Source organism: Hyalella azteca, unplaced genomic scaffold, assembly GCF_000764305.2.
Source record: "Hyalella azteca isolate HAZT.00-mixed unplaced genomic scaffold, Hazt_2.0.2 contig17816, whole genome shotgun sequence".
NCBI classification, from domain to species: Eukaryota; Metazoa; Arthropoda; class Malacostraca; order Amphipoda; family Hyalellidae; genus Hyalella; species Hyalella azteca.
This window is the reverse complement of record NW_025947586.1, coordinates 32,564-47,955: the sequence shown is the minus strand read 5'-3', so window position 1 is coordinate 47,955 and position 15,392 is coordinate 32,564. Positions and strand designations below refer to the sequence as shown.

The window sequence follows — 15,392 nt, the reverse complement described above, 5'->3', positions numbered from 1 at the left end:
GATTAGATTAAATATAATTCTAATAATACATTTGAACCAGCACTATACAGTATGCGTCTGCATAATGTGTAATACTACGTTAAAAATTAAATATTGGGAAAGAAAAGTTTTAACGATTCGGAAAAGCTTCTGTAAAATACACGCTGGCGTGAATACGATTTAAATTTTTATTTGATGTAATTCTTTGCCTATAACATATATAACACAACTACAAAACATATTCTCGCAAAATATTGTATACACTAAATTAGTTAGATTGATGTTTAATGTCGAGACACAGACAAAATATATTAAAAAAAATTGAATTTTAGATATAATAAAATTTTAATTTAATTTTAGTCTAGGCGAAAGTTAGTCAATTTACGTATGATAATATCTCTTAAAATTACTCAGAAAGTTATACAGGATGCTGTTTGGTAGAAGCCATCATATCCTCGATTCTCATCAATTGAACAGAAATGAATATTATCGAAAGTGATGGTTCCGAATTCTTGATCTAAATAGTCGCTATATAAACTGGAATTCATGTACTTAGACCGGCGTTCACGCTCAGTCGGTCTGCTGATTTTCAATAACGTCAAATGAGGAACAAAATTAAAATTATTAGTTACATTCACGTCTTGCATCATCCGAATTTTCTCTTGAATCGTCCGAACAGTTTTGGAGAAAGCTTCAGTAACCTCTAATTTGACGTAAAGCACGCGAGCTCCAAACGTTGAGAGTCCGCTAGCTTTGATGAGCCGTTGTGAGCTGGTGGCACCCGAGCTTCCTTTAAGCAGTTCTTGTAACGTAGGTTGAAGTTCTTGCAAAAGATTGCTCACTCGCACGACTGCTGTCATCGAATTGCAGCGTAGCATTGTCAAGGTTACGTGGAACAAGTCAGTGGGCATAACACAGCTCCTCAGTGTCGGATCTGCCATCACTACATCGTGTTGAACTGTGCGAGCTAGCTGCTTCAATTCATCGTTGGTAACTTTGATGCATAGAAAATGGGAAGCTCTCAGATTAGGGTCATCGAATTTGGAACTAACTGCACTCGAAAAGTTAGAAGGAATAGGATCGAAACCTATGTCTTCATCTGAGTCTTCATCATCAGAATTCTTTTCGGCAAGTTTATTTGCTATATCCTGGTCTATAGAGCACATTTTCTCAATTATTTTCACTTCGTTACCTGCGCTGCCGAAGACGTGATCCATTCGAGTCTCCTTATCCCACACTTTCTCGCCTTTGTATTTAAAGTAACTAATGCAGTGTTGAGGTATGGCCAAGTCATCAGGTCCAGCGTCGCACAAATCACCCCAAGTGAAAGTCACGAAAGGCTTCTCGACCAAGCCGGCAAATCGATCAACGTATCCAATGGTAAAGTACTCGGCCGGGAGGGCTTCGTCCCACAATATACGATCGCGCACATCGCCGGCGGTCTTCATTGGTGGTTTCTTCGGAACAATGACGTCATCGGGGGTTTTCGGCTTCATTCTTTTCTTGGTGAATTTTTTTGATGGTGATTGGATTTCCATATCATCTGGATGAGCTTTTCGACACTTATCGCCAAACCGACATTTTCCAAGGCGAAAGAATTCACACACGGTTTCATCCACACCATTGGCTGCAGTGCTTGTGGCCGACATTCCGACAGGTGAATCGATCCCCGTTACTTCGGTAGATGTTTTATCTTGACTCTCATATTCACAACACTCCGCCATTTCTCTCTTCAGCAGAGGATATATACTTTTGGTTATGATGTCAAAAGCTCTAATGCCAAGCAATATCGGGGATTTCACAGGTAGGAGGTAAGTAGGAGGTCGTGCACACCTCTAACGTTGTCTGGTAGTTGATTGAGCAGAACAACAAGCGCCAGGTTATATATACTCGCCGCCCTGCCAGCCGCGCGACAACAACGTGGTGCAATCTTCTGTACATGGCGATGCGTCATGAGGCAGAGGGAAGGGTGACTGCGCTAACTCAATAACATTGGCCAGTACAAGATTTGAATTCCGCTGCCGGTATTTTCTATGCATAATTTGCATCATATACTTGTTTCGCTTTTTCAAAACTTCAATAATAGATATTTCGTTTCTAAGCTTTGCAGGGTACATTGACAACAAAATGAAATACTGATGTGAGCTCTTCGCTGACAACACATTACAACATTCGCTAACACACATTACCACATTCGCTAACACACATTACCACATTCGTTAACACATATTACCGAGAACAACATTCGCGACTCCATTGCCAACATACCGATTGATATGCTGCAAAGAGTGGATACGAATGTAAAAAATCGACTTCATCAGTGTATGCGCAATGGGGGTCGCCATTTATCCGATGTCATTTTCAAGACTGTATGAAAAAAATTGAGAAATTTTATTATCAAATAAAAATTTTAATATAGTAGTTGAAGTACTGTTAGGCGCAATACAAAAACAGTAAACAAATGGAACTTTTATTTCAGAGATGACTGGTCCAAAGCTCGAGAAAGAAGACGCATTCACAAATATCAAGTATTGAACCAAGTCCCGAAATTAACGCTTGGCAGCGGTTCAGATACAGGTTATCGCCGTTATGCCGACGAATAAACCCGGCCAACATAACTGTAGAAGCAAGAAATATCGAATAAATTTTACAATTCTGCATTATAGTAGTAGTATCCCAATGTCTCAAATAAGTTTCAATCAAATACATTCACAGAAGCAAAGCTTTACACCTCTTACACACCATGATATACTGAAGGTTCTCTCTATCGCAAGCTGTTGCTGAAAGTCACCAAAAGATAGAACGAAGGTTGTTTCCCACTGGATACGCAGTTATTCTATCGAATGAAAGAAATAAATAACTGTTAGGTACTTGGTAATCAAAATTATAGCTCCAAGAGCATATACTGTATGTCACTATATCCACTGCCTCGGACCCACCTTAAAATCTTAAGCCACCAAGCGGTTAATTAAGCTGTAACTTTAAGAGGCTTGTTAAGAGGCCATATAAAGGGAAATTATGAAAGTAGAAAGGGAGGGCAATAATTAACTAACAAGTTGAGCTTAGGAAAGCGCCAAGCTTTCCCAAAAGGTGAGGAACAAATATTTATTTTTAGTAAAAAGCCGAAGCTCGAAAGTTAAAGTGATCATACCACAAGAAAAGGCAAAGCCCAAATTCAACGCTGGAGTCGGCCCTATCCTAAGCAAAGAAAGCACGAACATGCATAATAGGCGAAAATAAATAAAACGAAAAACAAAGAGTGATCACTCAAACTTTAATACAGAAATTAGGAAGGAATGGCTTAATACACTCATACGGAGCAAAATTAAACGGATGTTTCCATCGATAAGTCATTCAGCCAACTCTTACTATTTAAAAATTCATACCAAACAATAGGTATGAAGAAAAAGAAACTTAGAACCTAAGGAATGTGGAAATTTCTAACAGTACTATTGTTTTTATTGACCTATCAAATAAATAAGTTTCTCTGGCGCACCCTCTATTTAGGAAAATAGCAGCAATTTGCTGATAAACTTCTAATCACACAATATACTAGGTAAATACCATATTCGACTTCGTCGGATTCTACACTTTAGTGTTCAAAATTCGTTTGTTGGTTAACATAAAATGTTTTAACTATTTGCTTTGATGGTTTTTCCACGAAAAATGCCTTGAAAATAACTTTCTTTTCGATATTTGTTTTCTTTTTTTTTACTCTGAGAAGTATGACAACAGGTCAACGTTACATAAAGTGAATTTACCAATATTTCATTTCTATTATTTTTTCCCAATAAATTTTTGGAGTTGGTGAATGTTTTTTCAAGACCAGTGCCCCAGACCTCGACTCTCAACTATGAATACAATCACTCGCGCAACATTAAATTCCTTGAAAAATTCTTAACCTTCTTCAAGGGGAAGAAATCTATATTAAAAATAAGTAGAATCGGGAGAATAAATGCTTGAAATTGTTATTTATTTAAAAATTATTCATACAGGATTTGGAAATGAAAAAAATTGAATAGAATGATAGAATAAGTGAATGATGATAGAATAGATTAAGTGAAACATATGATTTTCATTGCACAATGTGACATTACCTGACGTAATCTGGCAACGAAGATAAGATTATTAGTCTCAGATAAAATGGTTACCACCAACGAATTGTCGTACTTCGTAAGTCCGACTGCTTTAAACTGAATCATACAATCCTACATAAAGTTTCTCAATGATATATCAGGAATTTTTGTTGATTTATTCAATAATTTTTTCCTAAAACCATTTGATCTTCCGTCGTTTCGTGCTGCTTTGCTGGCTGAGGGTGCAAGATGCCAGAACAAGATGCGGCAACAGCTGATATTTAGTAGACCAGTTATTGCCAGACAGCCGTTTCGTCTTAAACAAAGGCACGAAAAAGTAATTACCAGAATTTTTCACTTGTCTTCTTTTTCGGCAGTTCCCTAAAGAAGTACGCTCTCTGTCGACTTCACTTTTACTATTTAAGATACTGTAAGAGGCAATAGTATTTTCGTAGTTTCAATAATTATAGTAACATTAATTTACTTGACTTAACCCTCATACCTTGAGCGTTCATCGTGAAATGGGATTTAGTCCAAAAAATAATCAATGCGATGATTAGGGTTAGTTTCTTCTTATTCTTTCTTCTTCATCTCCTTCTACTTGAAGATATGTACAATAGGTGATACAAAATGACTCTCAACGAGTGAAGTATATTTGTGAAGGTGATAGAGTATTAAGTTTCGAAATTCAGTACATTCCGCGAAACAGAAGCACACGCGAAATACCCAAAATCACCCCGAGCAAACAAGAAGAGCATTTGTTCCCGGGTGATAATATCGTCATTAATTCACCATAACCGTTCAATTGGCAGAGAATAATCGCCAGCTTAAATGCACAGAATTTGCCAGTCAAGATACATCATTTGCAAAGTGTACTCTCTGGCGCCGAAACATTTCTTCTCGTATTGTCATGAAAATATGGCGATACTTATGATATTTTTAAAATTAGATTTACTATTAAAATTACTTGCATCTTGAATCAGGATATTTAATCGTCAGGAAAATGATCTCTGATATGAAGAGGATAAGGACATTTCCAATCAAAAGTTCTTTAGGCAATCCTCACTTTCAACTTCCGTGAAAATATTTCCTCATGTTCGAGAAAAAATATGTCAGAGGGAAATTATCTTTAGGTCCGAGTAAAAATATCCTCACGTCTGAGGAAAGGAATGTAAATGAATGCTAAACTCGTTAAACGCCTGGTGGTATTCCGCCACAATGCAGTTCTCTAAATAGAGTACAAATGGCACCAGAATGGTTCGGATTAATATCTCTTTGTTCATCAAATTTAGCATTGATCAGTTGAGAATTGTCCACGCAGGACTGGTGAAGTGCAGCCTAAATAGTGCAATTAAAATACTCGCGTGATAATCTATTTATACGTAAAATTACATGCTAAAATTAGATAAATATCGTTGTACAACAAAATTATCCAGGAGACGATTGCGCGTTGTCAGAAACCGTCTACCAGGGCCTAAACTTTCAAAAAAAAAAAAATTAAGAGATCTTTAGTTCAACCGCCAATCATTGACGGCCTTTCAAGCAAAATCCACCAATCATAGACAAGAAAATAGAGCGTAAGTACTTACGTTCACTTAGCGAGTTTTGAAAGTATGGCCCCAGAAATATCTCGGTCACATCCATGAATAAACAACAAACTTGTGTAGACAGTGCGTCTCAATTGCAATACTGGAAAGATAGCGTTCTCGGTCACCAAAGCCGCAACTTTCTTAGGTAAAGACATATTTCTGAAAGTAAAACAATTGTAAAACGAAATTTAAAAGTTTTATGAAAATTAAATACCTAGTCTTAATCCGTCGTAGACTTTAGTTTACATCAGTTGTTGTACGGTGTACCTGTAGTGAGAATTAAATAGTCCTAATCTGTCAAAGACTTCAGTTTACATCAGTTGTTGTGTGATGCACCTGTAGTTGTATCTGAACTGCTGTAAATCACGCCGCCACTTCATAGAAAGCTTCAACACATTTCACGAAAAAAGATCAGTGAGAGGAAAGAAGTATCATGAATAATAGGAACACAAATTCTATCGAAGTAATAACATCCAAAACGATGATGAGACATAGACCGAGAATTAAATTTCAAATAAAAAATGCGACCACAGGAATTTTCAAAATAGTTTTCAGCAGAACGAACAGTGCATGGCGATCAAACTCAAAGTTGAAAATTGTCATGAAGAATTATCTTTGAAAATTATTAGTAAAAATTGAGTACGTACATGGTAAAAATGTTAAGGATTTAGGCCAACGACCCGCTCACTGCATGACTGACCGCATCCTAATAATTCAGCAGAAGAAGGGGGCGACAGAGCAGAAACACTCTCAATGGATGCGCTCGTTCCTTCACTATCTAGTTATACTGTCACATTTAGTCAGAAACATTAAGTATCTCCTTCCTTCACTCGCGCAACATCAAATTTACCCAGATACATTAGATACACATTTCAAAATAGCGTTGTCAAATCATGGACATACAAGAACTTTAAACAATTTTAAATTCATTATTGTTCACTGCAAACGGGTATGTACTTCATGCTTTACTTTTTTACGCATTTAATTTACGTCATTAAAGTTAAAAATTGCTGCGAAAATTCGGTGGTAAGAACATAATATATGAAATTGCATGAATACACACAAATTTCCTGGCCCTTGCATAGGGAGTATGAAGGGATCACTTCAAAGTTAACGGAAATAAACAACCAACAGAAAACGCATACGCTGTATTGAAATCGTAACGAGTATGCAAACGTCGCCTCTACGATCAAACTACCTACTGTAAATCTCTATCTTTCTACAGTTTTCTTTGATGACTTTTTTTACTGACTTGCTTAACCATTTTTCTACGGATATACACACATCCGATTATTAATGGTACTAGTCGTACTTGAAGTATACTGGTATTAAGAGGTACCTTGAGTACAAATAGGGTTAAAGCAAGGAGTGCTAGATGAAAATGTAGACTAGTTGTAAGGCACTACAGAGCAGTAGCCTGCTTGCTTTTGGTCTGCACTGGGAGGTAGAGTTTGAACTCAGCGGGCAGTTCTTCTTCAGAATATAAGCGGTCAGCAAAATACACTCTTCTAATTCTGCAGTTGGCGTGAATTTGCACACGCAGAGTTTCAACGTAGTTCGTGCCGTAAGCCCGACGGACAAAATCGGCCAAGTTGAAGACTATTTGGTTCCATCCTTCGTCAAGGCGCATGGGCATCGTGCAGATGAAAGGCTTCACACGAGTCGTGCTCTGGTAGTTGCTGGCTCGGAAGCGCCGCCGAACATTTTTGTCATCCAAGACCTAGGATTGCGAAGCAAAGATTTAGGGTGGATATGACATGAATATAACAATAGACATAGTTAGAGGTTGGGTTCACTAAAACTGTTGCCCATGCATAGCTTTATATCAGGCATAAAATATAAAATTCTGAACTTTAAAAATTTTGCATGATTAAGTAAAGATTTCATTGTGGTACCTAATGCAGTAGGTAGATTATAAAATTTAGAGCTGGCACAAAGTTGTCAGGTTCAAGCATGCAGGATCAAGTTTAGCAACACCTACCCTTCCTCTCCATTTAAAATAAATGCTTATCATTGGGATAATTTTTAAATTCCATTCAAGTATTATAAGCATCATGTGAAAGTTCAAAAACTTATTAATAGCAGATCAATAACTAATAAAAGTGATATTGAATTCTATTCAAGGAAGATAATGCATTACCTATATCTAGCCTAAAATATGGAAGATTGTCACATCAATGCAATTTAAACTTATTCATCAAAACAGATTTGTTTCAGTCCAGGTATAATTCTTTATACCTCTGTGTCATTCAATGATTACTGAAACTAATTGCATGTTATTATAAATCTTTTAGATTCATCACAGAAATTTTTTACCTAGAAAGCACTTTGAGGAAAAGAAATAAAATGCAACTTAAACATAAAAGAGAATATGAAGCAAAGGTAACAATTTGAAACATCAATGGTAATGATAACATTTTTTATTAAAATGAACAGCAAAACAAGATTCTCACTCACCTGTACCTAGAACGTCAAACATTAGATAAGATATCTAAAAAACATAATACTGTAAGGGAGGTTAATGGGGCATGACAACTTAGATGGAAACAAAGTAGAGTGGCAGAATAATGACTCACCTGCACTTCAAAAGTGAAATATTTGTTGAGATTTTTCACGATCATAACAAGGTAAGGGAGCTTAATGCCCAGTGTCTTGCGTGGATCAGCAGGACATGTGATGTATGTTGTGCTCACATTCACACCCACAATTTCCAACACTAGTGACTGTATGTCACTGTCTGTGATTCGCTTGATGTGTCCATTACGAACCTGAAACAATCAAATATTGATTATAATTTGTGTAAGTCATGCTTACATTTGCATCAACAATTTCTAGCACTGGTGACTCATGTCATCTGGGATATGCTTGATGCGCTCATTATGAACCTGAAAAAATGTACCCATAGTACATATAGATAGCATCCATTACCACCCACCCAGTCATTTAAGATATTACAATTATCATTCCTCCTCATCCCCCTGGTAAACAACAGCTTTATCAGCATGTCTTGCAACCAGTAATCTACTTTCATATTTCCTATAAACTAAATGCCTCCATCACGGAAGTCTTGCAGCAGTTCTCTCTTTCTTGACAATAATTATTGATTGATTTATGCTTTCAGTGCACCATCCTGAAAAAATGTAGATTAAGATCTGTTTGTTAATGGAATACCAAGAAACCTAGCAGGAAGTAAAAAAACCTAGGTCTAGGTTTAGAAACCTTACCTAGCACTGCCACTGCCCACCGTCCCTCTAGAGCCCTCTAATTGCGCCCCCCTCTCCCGCCCTCAAGCACCTTTTGCCCTCCCCCCCCGGCCCCCAGGCCTTGAGTGTGGAGCACTCCAGTGGTCATGGTGGAGCAGGAGTCAACACTCAAGTGACTGTCCAGACCCTATAATTCCATCATGTAATCACTTTTATTACTAATTAGATAGAAGGTATTTCGTCTAGTAGGAATCTGGTTGGTGGTTGCTTGCCTGAACTGGAAATTGGCAAGAAAGACAATATAGATTTATATTGCAGAAAAATAGATATCCCGTCAAACAGGGTAAAGAGGGACAGGTGGGGTAAATTGGGACACGCATCCCACATTTTGTAGAAATGTTGTAGTAGCTAAACTAATCAAAATATTGCAAAACTAAAAACAGTGGCATAAACTTCAACATTTTTACTATGTATCTATTATGTATAAAGCTAGTCAAGAAATCAAACATTTACTATCGCTAAAAAATCACTGAAAAAAGAGTGAAAAGTGCAATTTTGGAACACTACAAACCTCTACTAAGGTCTGGGTCAAAAAGAATATTCGCCGTATTAAAAAATTTTACCTACATAAAAGTTGCACACAGGTGTTGGCTTGAAAACACGATTAACTGAATTTGTCTTTCTCATTTAAAAAAAAAATGGCAGCCATTTCCGCATGACGGGGTAATAAGGGGCACCCTTAAAAAGGCATTTACAGTAGAACCTCAGTTAGCAAAGGCTCCAGTTAACAAAAAAATTGATTAACAACAAATAATTTTGATTACATTTACCTCGCTCAGCAAAAAAAAAAAAAATTTCACTTATTGAAAAATTAATGCATCATTGGTCATCAAAAAATTGTGCATAGAATGTCATACATAGAATTGTGCACTGGGCATCATAGAATGAAAATTAATTGACAGAAAATATGATTTATTTCTCCAAAACATATGATAGTTGTCACTAAAACATTCCTTTCTGTTTCAGCCTTTCAGGTATGTTTTTCACAATCTTTTTTATAGTAAATTCACTTAACCCAATTAAAATGATGTGAAATTACAAGCCATCCTGTAAGCTTACCACTATGCAGAGGGTGGATGCAGTGTCGGCAATATATGGATTTTTAAGCCCAAAGCGTCGCCGGCCATTTTAAAGATGCGTCGCCGGGTAATTTTTAATGAAAAGCCATTTACGCTGAGTAATGACAAACTATTTACAAGCCACGAACTTATTACAAGGTTGCATGCATGTGTTACCCCAAATAACTAATTTTACCCTAAAAACAGTCCGATTGTACAGCAAGTGTCAACTAAACAAGTAATAAAGCAGTCTGACCGCTCTAATGCGACCGAAACTACGGAATTGAAAAAATGTTGTTTACATTTTTTGCGGGAACTCATCGCAACTGATTTCCGGACAAGCTTCGCTGCATTGTAATCCATCCAACGTACCGGAAACCTTACTTTTTTTCTAAATAGTTGGCTGAAGACTGAGAAATATATTAAACGCAAGAATTTCAATCTAAATGTGCCGGCAAGATCTTCTGAAGGCAAAAATTTTGCCGATAATGCGTCGCCGTAGGTCTTTAAATCTTCGTTCACTCTCTGCACAGTGGCTTACAGATACAGAAAAGTGCTATATGGCTGCTGTCTGCTGATATGAAGCTAACAGTGGACAAGGTCCTTGTAAATGCTCAATGGTATGTTCATGGATACAGTAATATCACATCAATAATACGGTAATTATTGAATATGGTAATAACGTAATATCATTTCAATAAAGGAAAAACAAGTAAAAATTACAGAAAATGTCATTTATTCTACATCTACATCATCTACAATGAAAGAGGAGGACTTCAGAGTACCTACTGTTACTTGTTAGTAATGGATCAGTACACTCTGCATGACACTTCAAACGTTTTAAGATTAATGGATGAGTACACTCTGCATGCTTCAAACATTTTAAAATTAAGTTCTATGGCAAGTATCCCGGATTACTCCGATCTCAGGGGTAATTCAGGATGCTTTTATTTTGCATCTGGTGCCTCACGTATAGCATATGGAATTTTTTTGGAGATTCCATTTGATAGCCCTTGCAAGTTGCAAAGAGCTTTAAATGAGCTCAAAGTCTCAAACTTGTTTCTGAAATCATGAAATGTTTCATCACTTTCATGCCTGAAGCTGAATTCATGGTAAGAAGTTATAACAAAAAATGATCAGAACCGTCCCTTATTACCGTGTTTGACGCCATAATTTGACAGTATTCCAAACCCCTGGTTTGTCCCTGATTTTTCAAAATGGCAAGGCTAGAGTTCTTGAAGCTGATTTATATCCTTGAAAGTTGAAAGTGTATACTCCCTTGCTTCTAAAAACAAGTCCAAGAAATCAAAACACGTAAGAAAAAACTTACCTTTTTGTCCCAAATTTGCAGAGGTTTGCTGCCAATGCTGTAGAGAATGGATAGAAATCCACTCTGAAACGTATTCTTGAACATTTCTGATGCACACAACTAAAAGCCTTATTAAGGTCAAATAAGATGCTTATGATATTTAGTTACCCTCAGCAGATCTTGTTGAGTCTTCTTGATTACGACATGAATTTTATGTCCACAAAGGTCTCTAGATTTCCGTCAAATGCTGTGAATAGATTTCCGTCAAAATGTGAATGCTGTTACAGCAAAGCGAGAGAATTTGTAACAACCTCTGTTACCATAGAAACCGGTACATCGCAATCCGCGAGCAGACTGGAGTGGTTCATGGTTGAACTAGAAAGTGGTTTACCAATTAAAATATGAAAATAAATCGTTTATGGTGAAGGATTGATGATAGGATTATTATTTGGCTTTAAATAATGTCAGTGTATATAGCTTAGCTTGGTAAACCTTATTTTAGTTGAAAATTGTGATATTCGTCACGTAATTTATTCGCTAGTAGTGCAACACTGCTACGTAGATATCTCCAATTTACCCTCATCTCCGGTGGTTACTGTAATTGTGTTCATAAGGCAGAATTTTTTGTCAGTCGCTGAAATTTTCTCGTTTAATTTTGAAATTCTTCCGAAAATTTATTCTTTTACATCGACATGTTACATCGACGAGTTCAATGCTAGTTTTGAATCACTGGCTTAGAGCGACGATTTAAGTAGATATCGGCTGACGCTAGTGGAGATAAAACTTCGGAAATTAAGTTAAAATTTTTATTAGTGATCAAAAGCTAGTATATTGCAGATAATTAGATGAGTTATGATAGCTTATTTCTCCAAGAGTTTCATGAAAAGGTATTTCGTAAAACCAGTGTAAGGAAGTACTATGAAGGACAACATAGAAGTAAATATACTGCGATAGGACAGTACTGTAATTAGGAAACTATGTAAATGATAGAATGTTCAACTTTCTCCTATTTTTTCATCATAGTGTTTTATCATTGAAACTCTTTAAAAGTGGTCATTAACCCATAGGCTTAATTCACATATATTGATTCACGTAATATAACTGCATCAATCCAAGTAATAAATAAAATAACTATTCCTATTTTCTCAACACAAGTATCACTTTTCTAGTTTGCCATTTTAAAATATACTAAAATATAGCTAATTCTCCAACTCTTAAATGCACGCATTTATATATATCAACGATGTAACGCGTTTCATTTTCATTTGGCTTGAAATGCATCGTACTTGCCGCAAGTAGTGCTACAGACATGTCGCCTTATTACCTTAGCATTTATAGGCGAATATTTCGTTGATATCATTTTCAATACACGGTGCATTGCAGGGCTTAGCTTGAGAGCAAACTTGCATAACAGTAAATATTATTGAATAATCTAAATTTAAAAGCTTAAGCTCATTGCTTTTTCCTCTCGGAAATAAAATGAACGTTCACTAAAGAATTCACGGCATTTGAGAATTACATCGATTAGCATGTAAACACTCATGCACGTAAGCTTTCCTGCCAAAAAACTGAATATCATCTTTAACGGTGCTCTTTTGTAGGTACATATGTATAGCGAATAAGACTTCTAAGGGATTATCCATTATCCACTCCAAGTATGAACGCGTTCAAGAACAGACTAGATAAAGCTATGGAAAAATATATGTTCAGATTTGAAATGCCTAGCTCCTTATCGAACCCGGTGGAAGTCGAGTAGCTTCTTCAAACTATCGTCAGTCATGAAAAGATCCGGTCAAATGACACGAGTTTAGATCTTCTGTGAACAAGGCACGAAAAGGAAAAGAATCGGCGACAGGCCACATCAGGCCTACACTTCAGCGCCGACATCACTATGTTATGTTATGTTTATGCCACGCACTGATGGCTCAAGAGACGAAATAAGTCATAATTTCTCTCATTCATGTACCCATTGAAATTATTCATGTTTCGTCTTAAGTTATTTTTGGAAATGTGCGTAAAATTGGTATGCTATGATGGAACCGACATGCGGGTGTTGACATTATGCCTCGTCATGAATCACGTGTGATGGAAAAGATATGATATTCCTCATAAACGGCCAGGTAAAACTATTCACTATTTCTATTAAATATGTGAGCAAAATTATATTTTAATTTTGATCGTGAAAATAAACTAAATTTACTACGTTTTACAGATTACAAAGTAGGAGGAAATTTGTACATTCACGATGTAAAAAATTATAATTAGTGTGCATATGAGAGTTCTGACGCAGCACCAGGGAATTGTGCTCGTCAGATTTTGCCGTGATCTTCTTTGACGAGATCAGCTCCTCTCTCGCCAATCATGATCACAGCCGCATTGATGTTAGCTGAAAGCAAACAAATATTTGTATTGTTCTTATAACATATACTATTGATATTGGGTTGTTATTCGACAAACATTTATTATTTATTTGTATTGCTGTATTTATTTATTTATTTGTATATTTTTATTTATTTGTATGTATTTATTTATTTGTATTTATTTATTTATATTGCTGTTCTTATAACATATACTGTTTATGTTGTTCTGTTATTCGACTAGCCTTTGCTAAAGTGCTCAATAATATAACAATCTATTGAATGCCTGTCGTTTCTATAGTCTGATGTGGCAAGTAAAGCCATGTATAAATAATGAATTTATTATACATGGAATCTTCATGATAAAAAATGTATAAGAAAGATCTATTGTTAGTCAATCCAATCGACGGTAACAACCCGTATTAATTAATGCATACAATCTGCCCACCTGAAACTATTTGAGGCATCACAGACGAATCGATGACACGTAAATTCTTGACGCCGCGAACCCTAGGAAAATAATAAATAATAAATTACATAACAATTTTTCCATCTTTCAATATATGGGTTAGAAAACTAATATGCATGCGTTCAAAGATACACATATAAAAGGAGGTCCAGAATTCTATGGCTACAGAAAAATGTGAGCAGATAATGTGGAGGAGTCATAAAAATGCACAAGTATCGCTCATCAACACGCACGACATTTTTAAAAGGATTCTTCTTTTATATTTTTAATGCTCGTATCTTCATGATTGCAAATTGTGAGTAAAAGTAAATGGTGTCTATGTTAAGTAAATGGTGTCTATATCAAGTAAATGGTGTCTATATTAAGTAAATGGTGTCTATATTAAGTAAACGGTGTCTATAGTAAGTAAATGGTGTCTATATTAAGTAAACGGTGTCTATAGTAAGTAAATGGTGTCTATATTAAGTAAATGGTGTCTATATTAAGTAAATGGTGTGTATATTAAGTAAACGGTGTCTATAGTAAGTAAATGGTGTCTATATTAAGTAAATGGTGTCATAAAGACAGCAAAGTCTGACTTGAGCCGCGGGGTCACCACCCCCATGGGGTCGGAGTCTGGAGCCATCTTGCAGGTGCCGCGGATGTGCGCCATCACACCCGCCATGCCGCGGATGTGCGCCATCACACCCGCCATGCCACGGATGTGGCATCTCACCCGCCATGCCACGCTGATGTGCGCCATCACACCCGCCATGCCACGGATGTGGCATCCCCAGTAGTCGTCTGACTGATACTCCAGGTGAGCGCAGTCAGGGAATGGCTGAAGATAGTAAAGAAGTTCAGTTCAAGTGTTTTTTATTGCATGAAAATAGATCACTATGCGGCCCGTCAATATAGCTTGGAAAATTCAAGGCCGGGATACAAGAAATTCTGGTATATCATCCCAACGTCGCTCGGAAGGAATTACCTAACTAACTAATGCTGGTTTAAGCTGATGATTAGTTTTACCCGCTATTCCGCCCTATTGGTCTCCTTGAAACATCAATGCTCAGAACACATGATAGTCTGAAACATTTTAATCAGTTATAAATGATTAATAATTATCTACCGATTACGAGCAGCAATTCACGCAGCAACCCAATCAGCGGGGCCACATACATAAAAGGAGAAATAAAAATATTGTTTTGGTATTCGGTTCTAATCTGCTATGAAGGCAAACAAAAAGAGTTTGCCTTTGCTACCATACCATGGGCCCTACTTTTATCAGTCATAATGTCTCGGAATGTACACTC

The 15,392-nt window shown here is 36.6% G+C and overlaps 2 protein-coding genes and 1 long non-coding RNA gene across 3 annotated transcripts; all 3 read right to left on the bottom strand.

The window, feature by feature from the left end:
- Positions 1-3: 3 nt before the first annotated feature.
- On the bottom strand, positions 4-1,843 carry LOC108681850. Its single transcript, XM_018170924.2, has one exon. It carries the CDS (start codon positions 1,701-1,703, stop codon positions 390-392), a length of 1,314 nt encoding a protein of 437 aa, XP_018026413.1. The 5' UTR covers positions 1,704-1,843; the 3' UTR covers positions 4-389.
- Positions 1,844-5,823: 3,980 nt separating this feature from the next.
- LOC108681855 (cilia- and flagella-associated protein 20) lies at positions 5,824-11,608 on the bottom strand. Its single transcript, XM_018170929.2, has 3 exons — positions 11,296-11,608; positions 8,221-8,412; positions 5,824-7,364 (listed from the first exon to the last, which is right to left on the bottom strand). Exons 1-3 carry the CDS (start codon positions 11,377-11,379, stop codon positions 7,047-7,049), a joined length of 594 nt encoding a protein of 197 aa, XP_018026418.1. The 5' UTR covers positions 11,380-11,608; the 3' UTR covers positions 5,824-7,046.
- Positions 11,609-13,513: 1,905 nt separating this feature from the next.
- Positions 13,514-14,739, bottom strand: LOC108681852. Its single transcript, XR_001931532.2, has 3 exons — positions 14,679-14,739; positions 14,080-14,141; positions 13,514-13,660 (listed from the first exon to the last, which is right to left on the bottom strand). It is a non-coding gene; the product is annotated as an uncharacterized LOC108681852 (long non-coding RNA).
- Between the last annotated feature and the right edge of the window lie 653 nt (positions 14,740-15,392).

Coding starts and splice junctions, on each gene's coding strand:
- LOC108681850 (XM_018170924.2), bottom strand. CDS start 1,703: ATGGCGGAGTGTTGTGAATATGAGAGTCAAGATAAAACATCTACCGAA.
- LOC108681855 (XM_018170929.2), bottom strand. CDS start 11,379: ATGTTCAAGAATACGTTTCAGAGTGGATTTCTATCCATTCTCTACAGC. Junction 8,413..11,295: donor TGCAAATTTGGGACAAAAAG/GTAAGTTTTTTC, acceptor TGATTGTTTCAG/GTTCGTAATGGACACATCAA. Junction 7,365..8,220: donor ATTTCACTTTTGAAGTGCAG/GTGAGTCATTAT, acceptor TCGCAATCCTAG/GTCTTGGATGACAAAAATGT.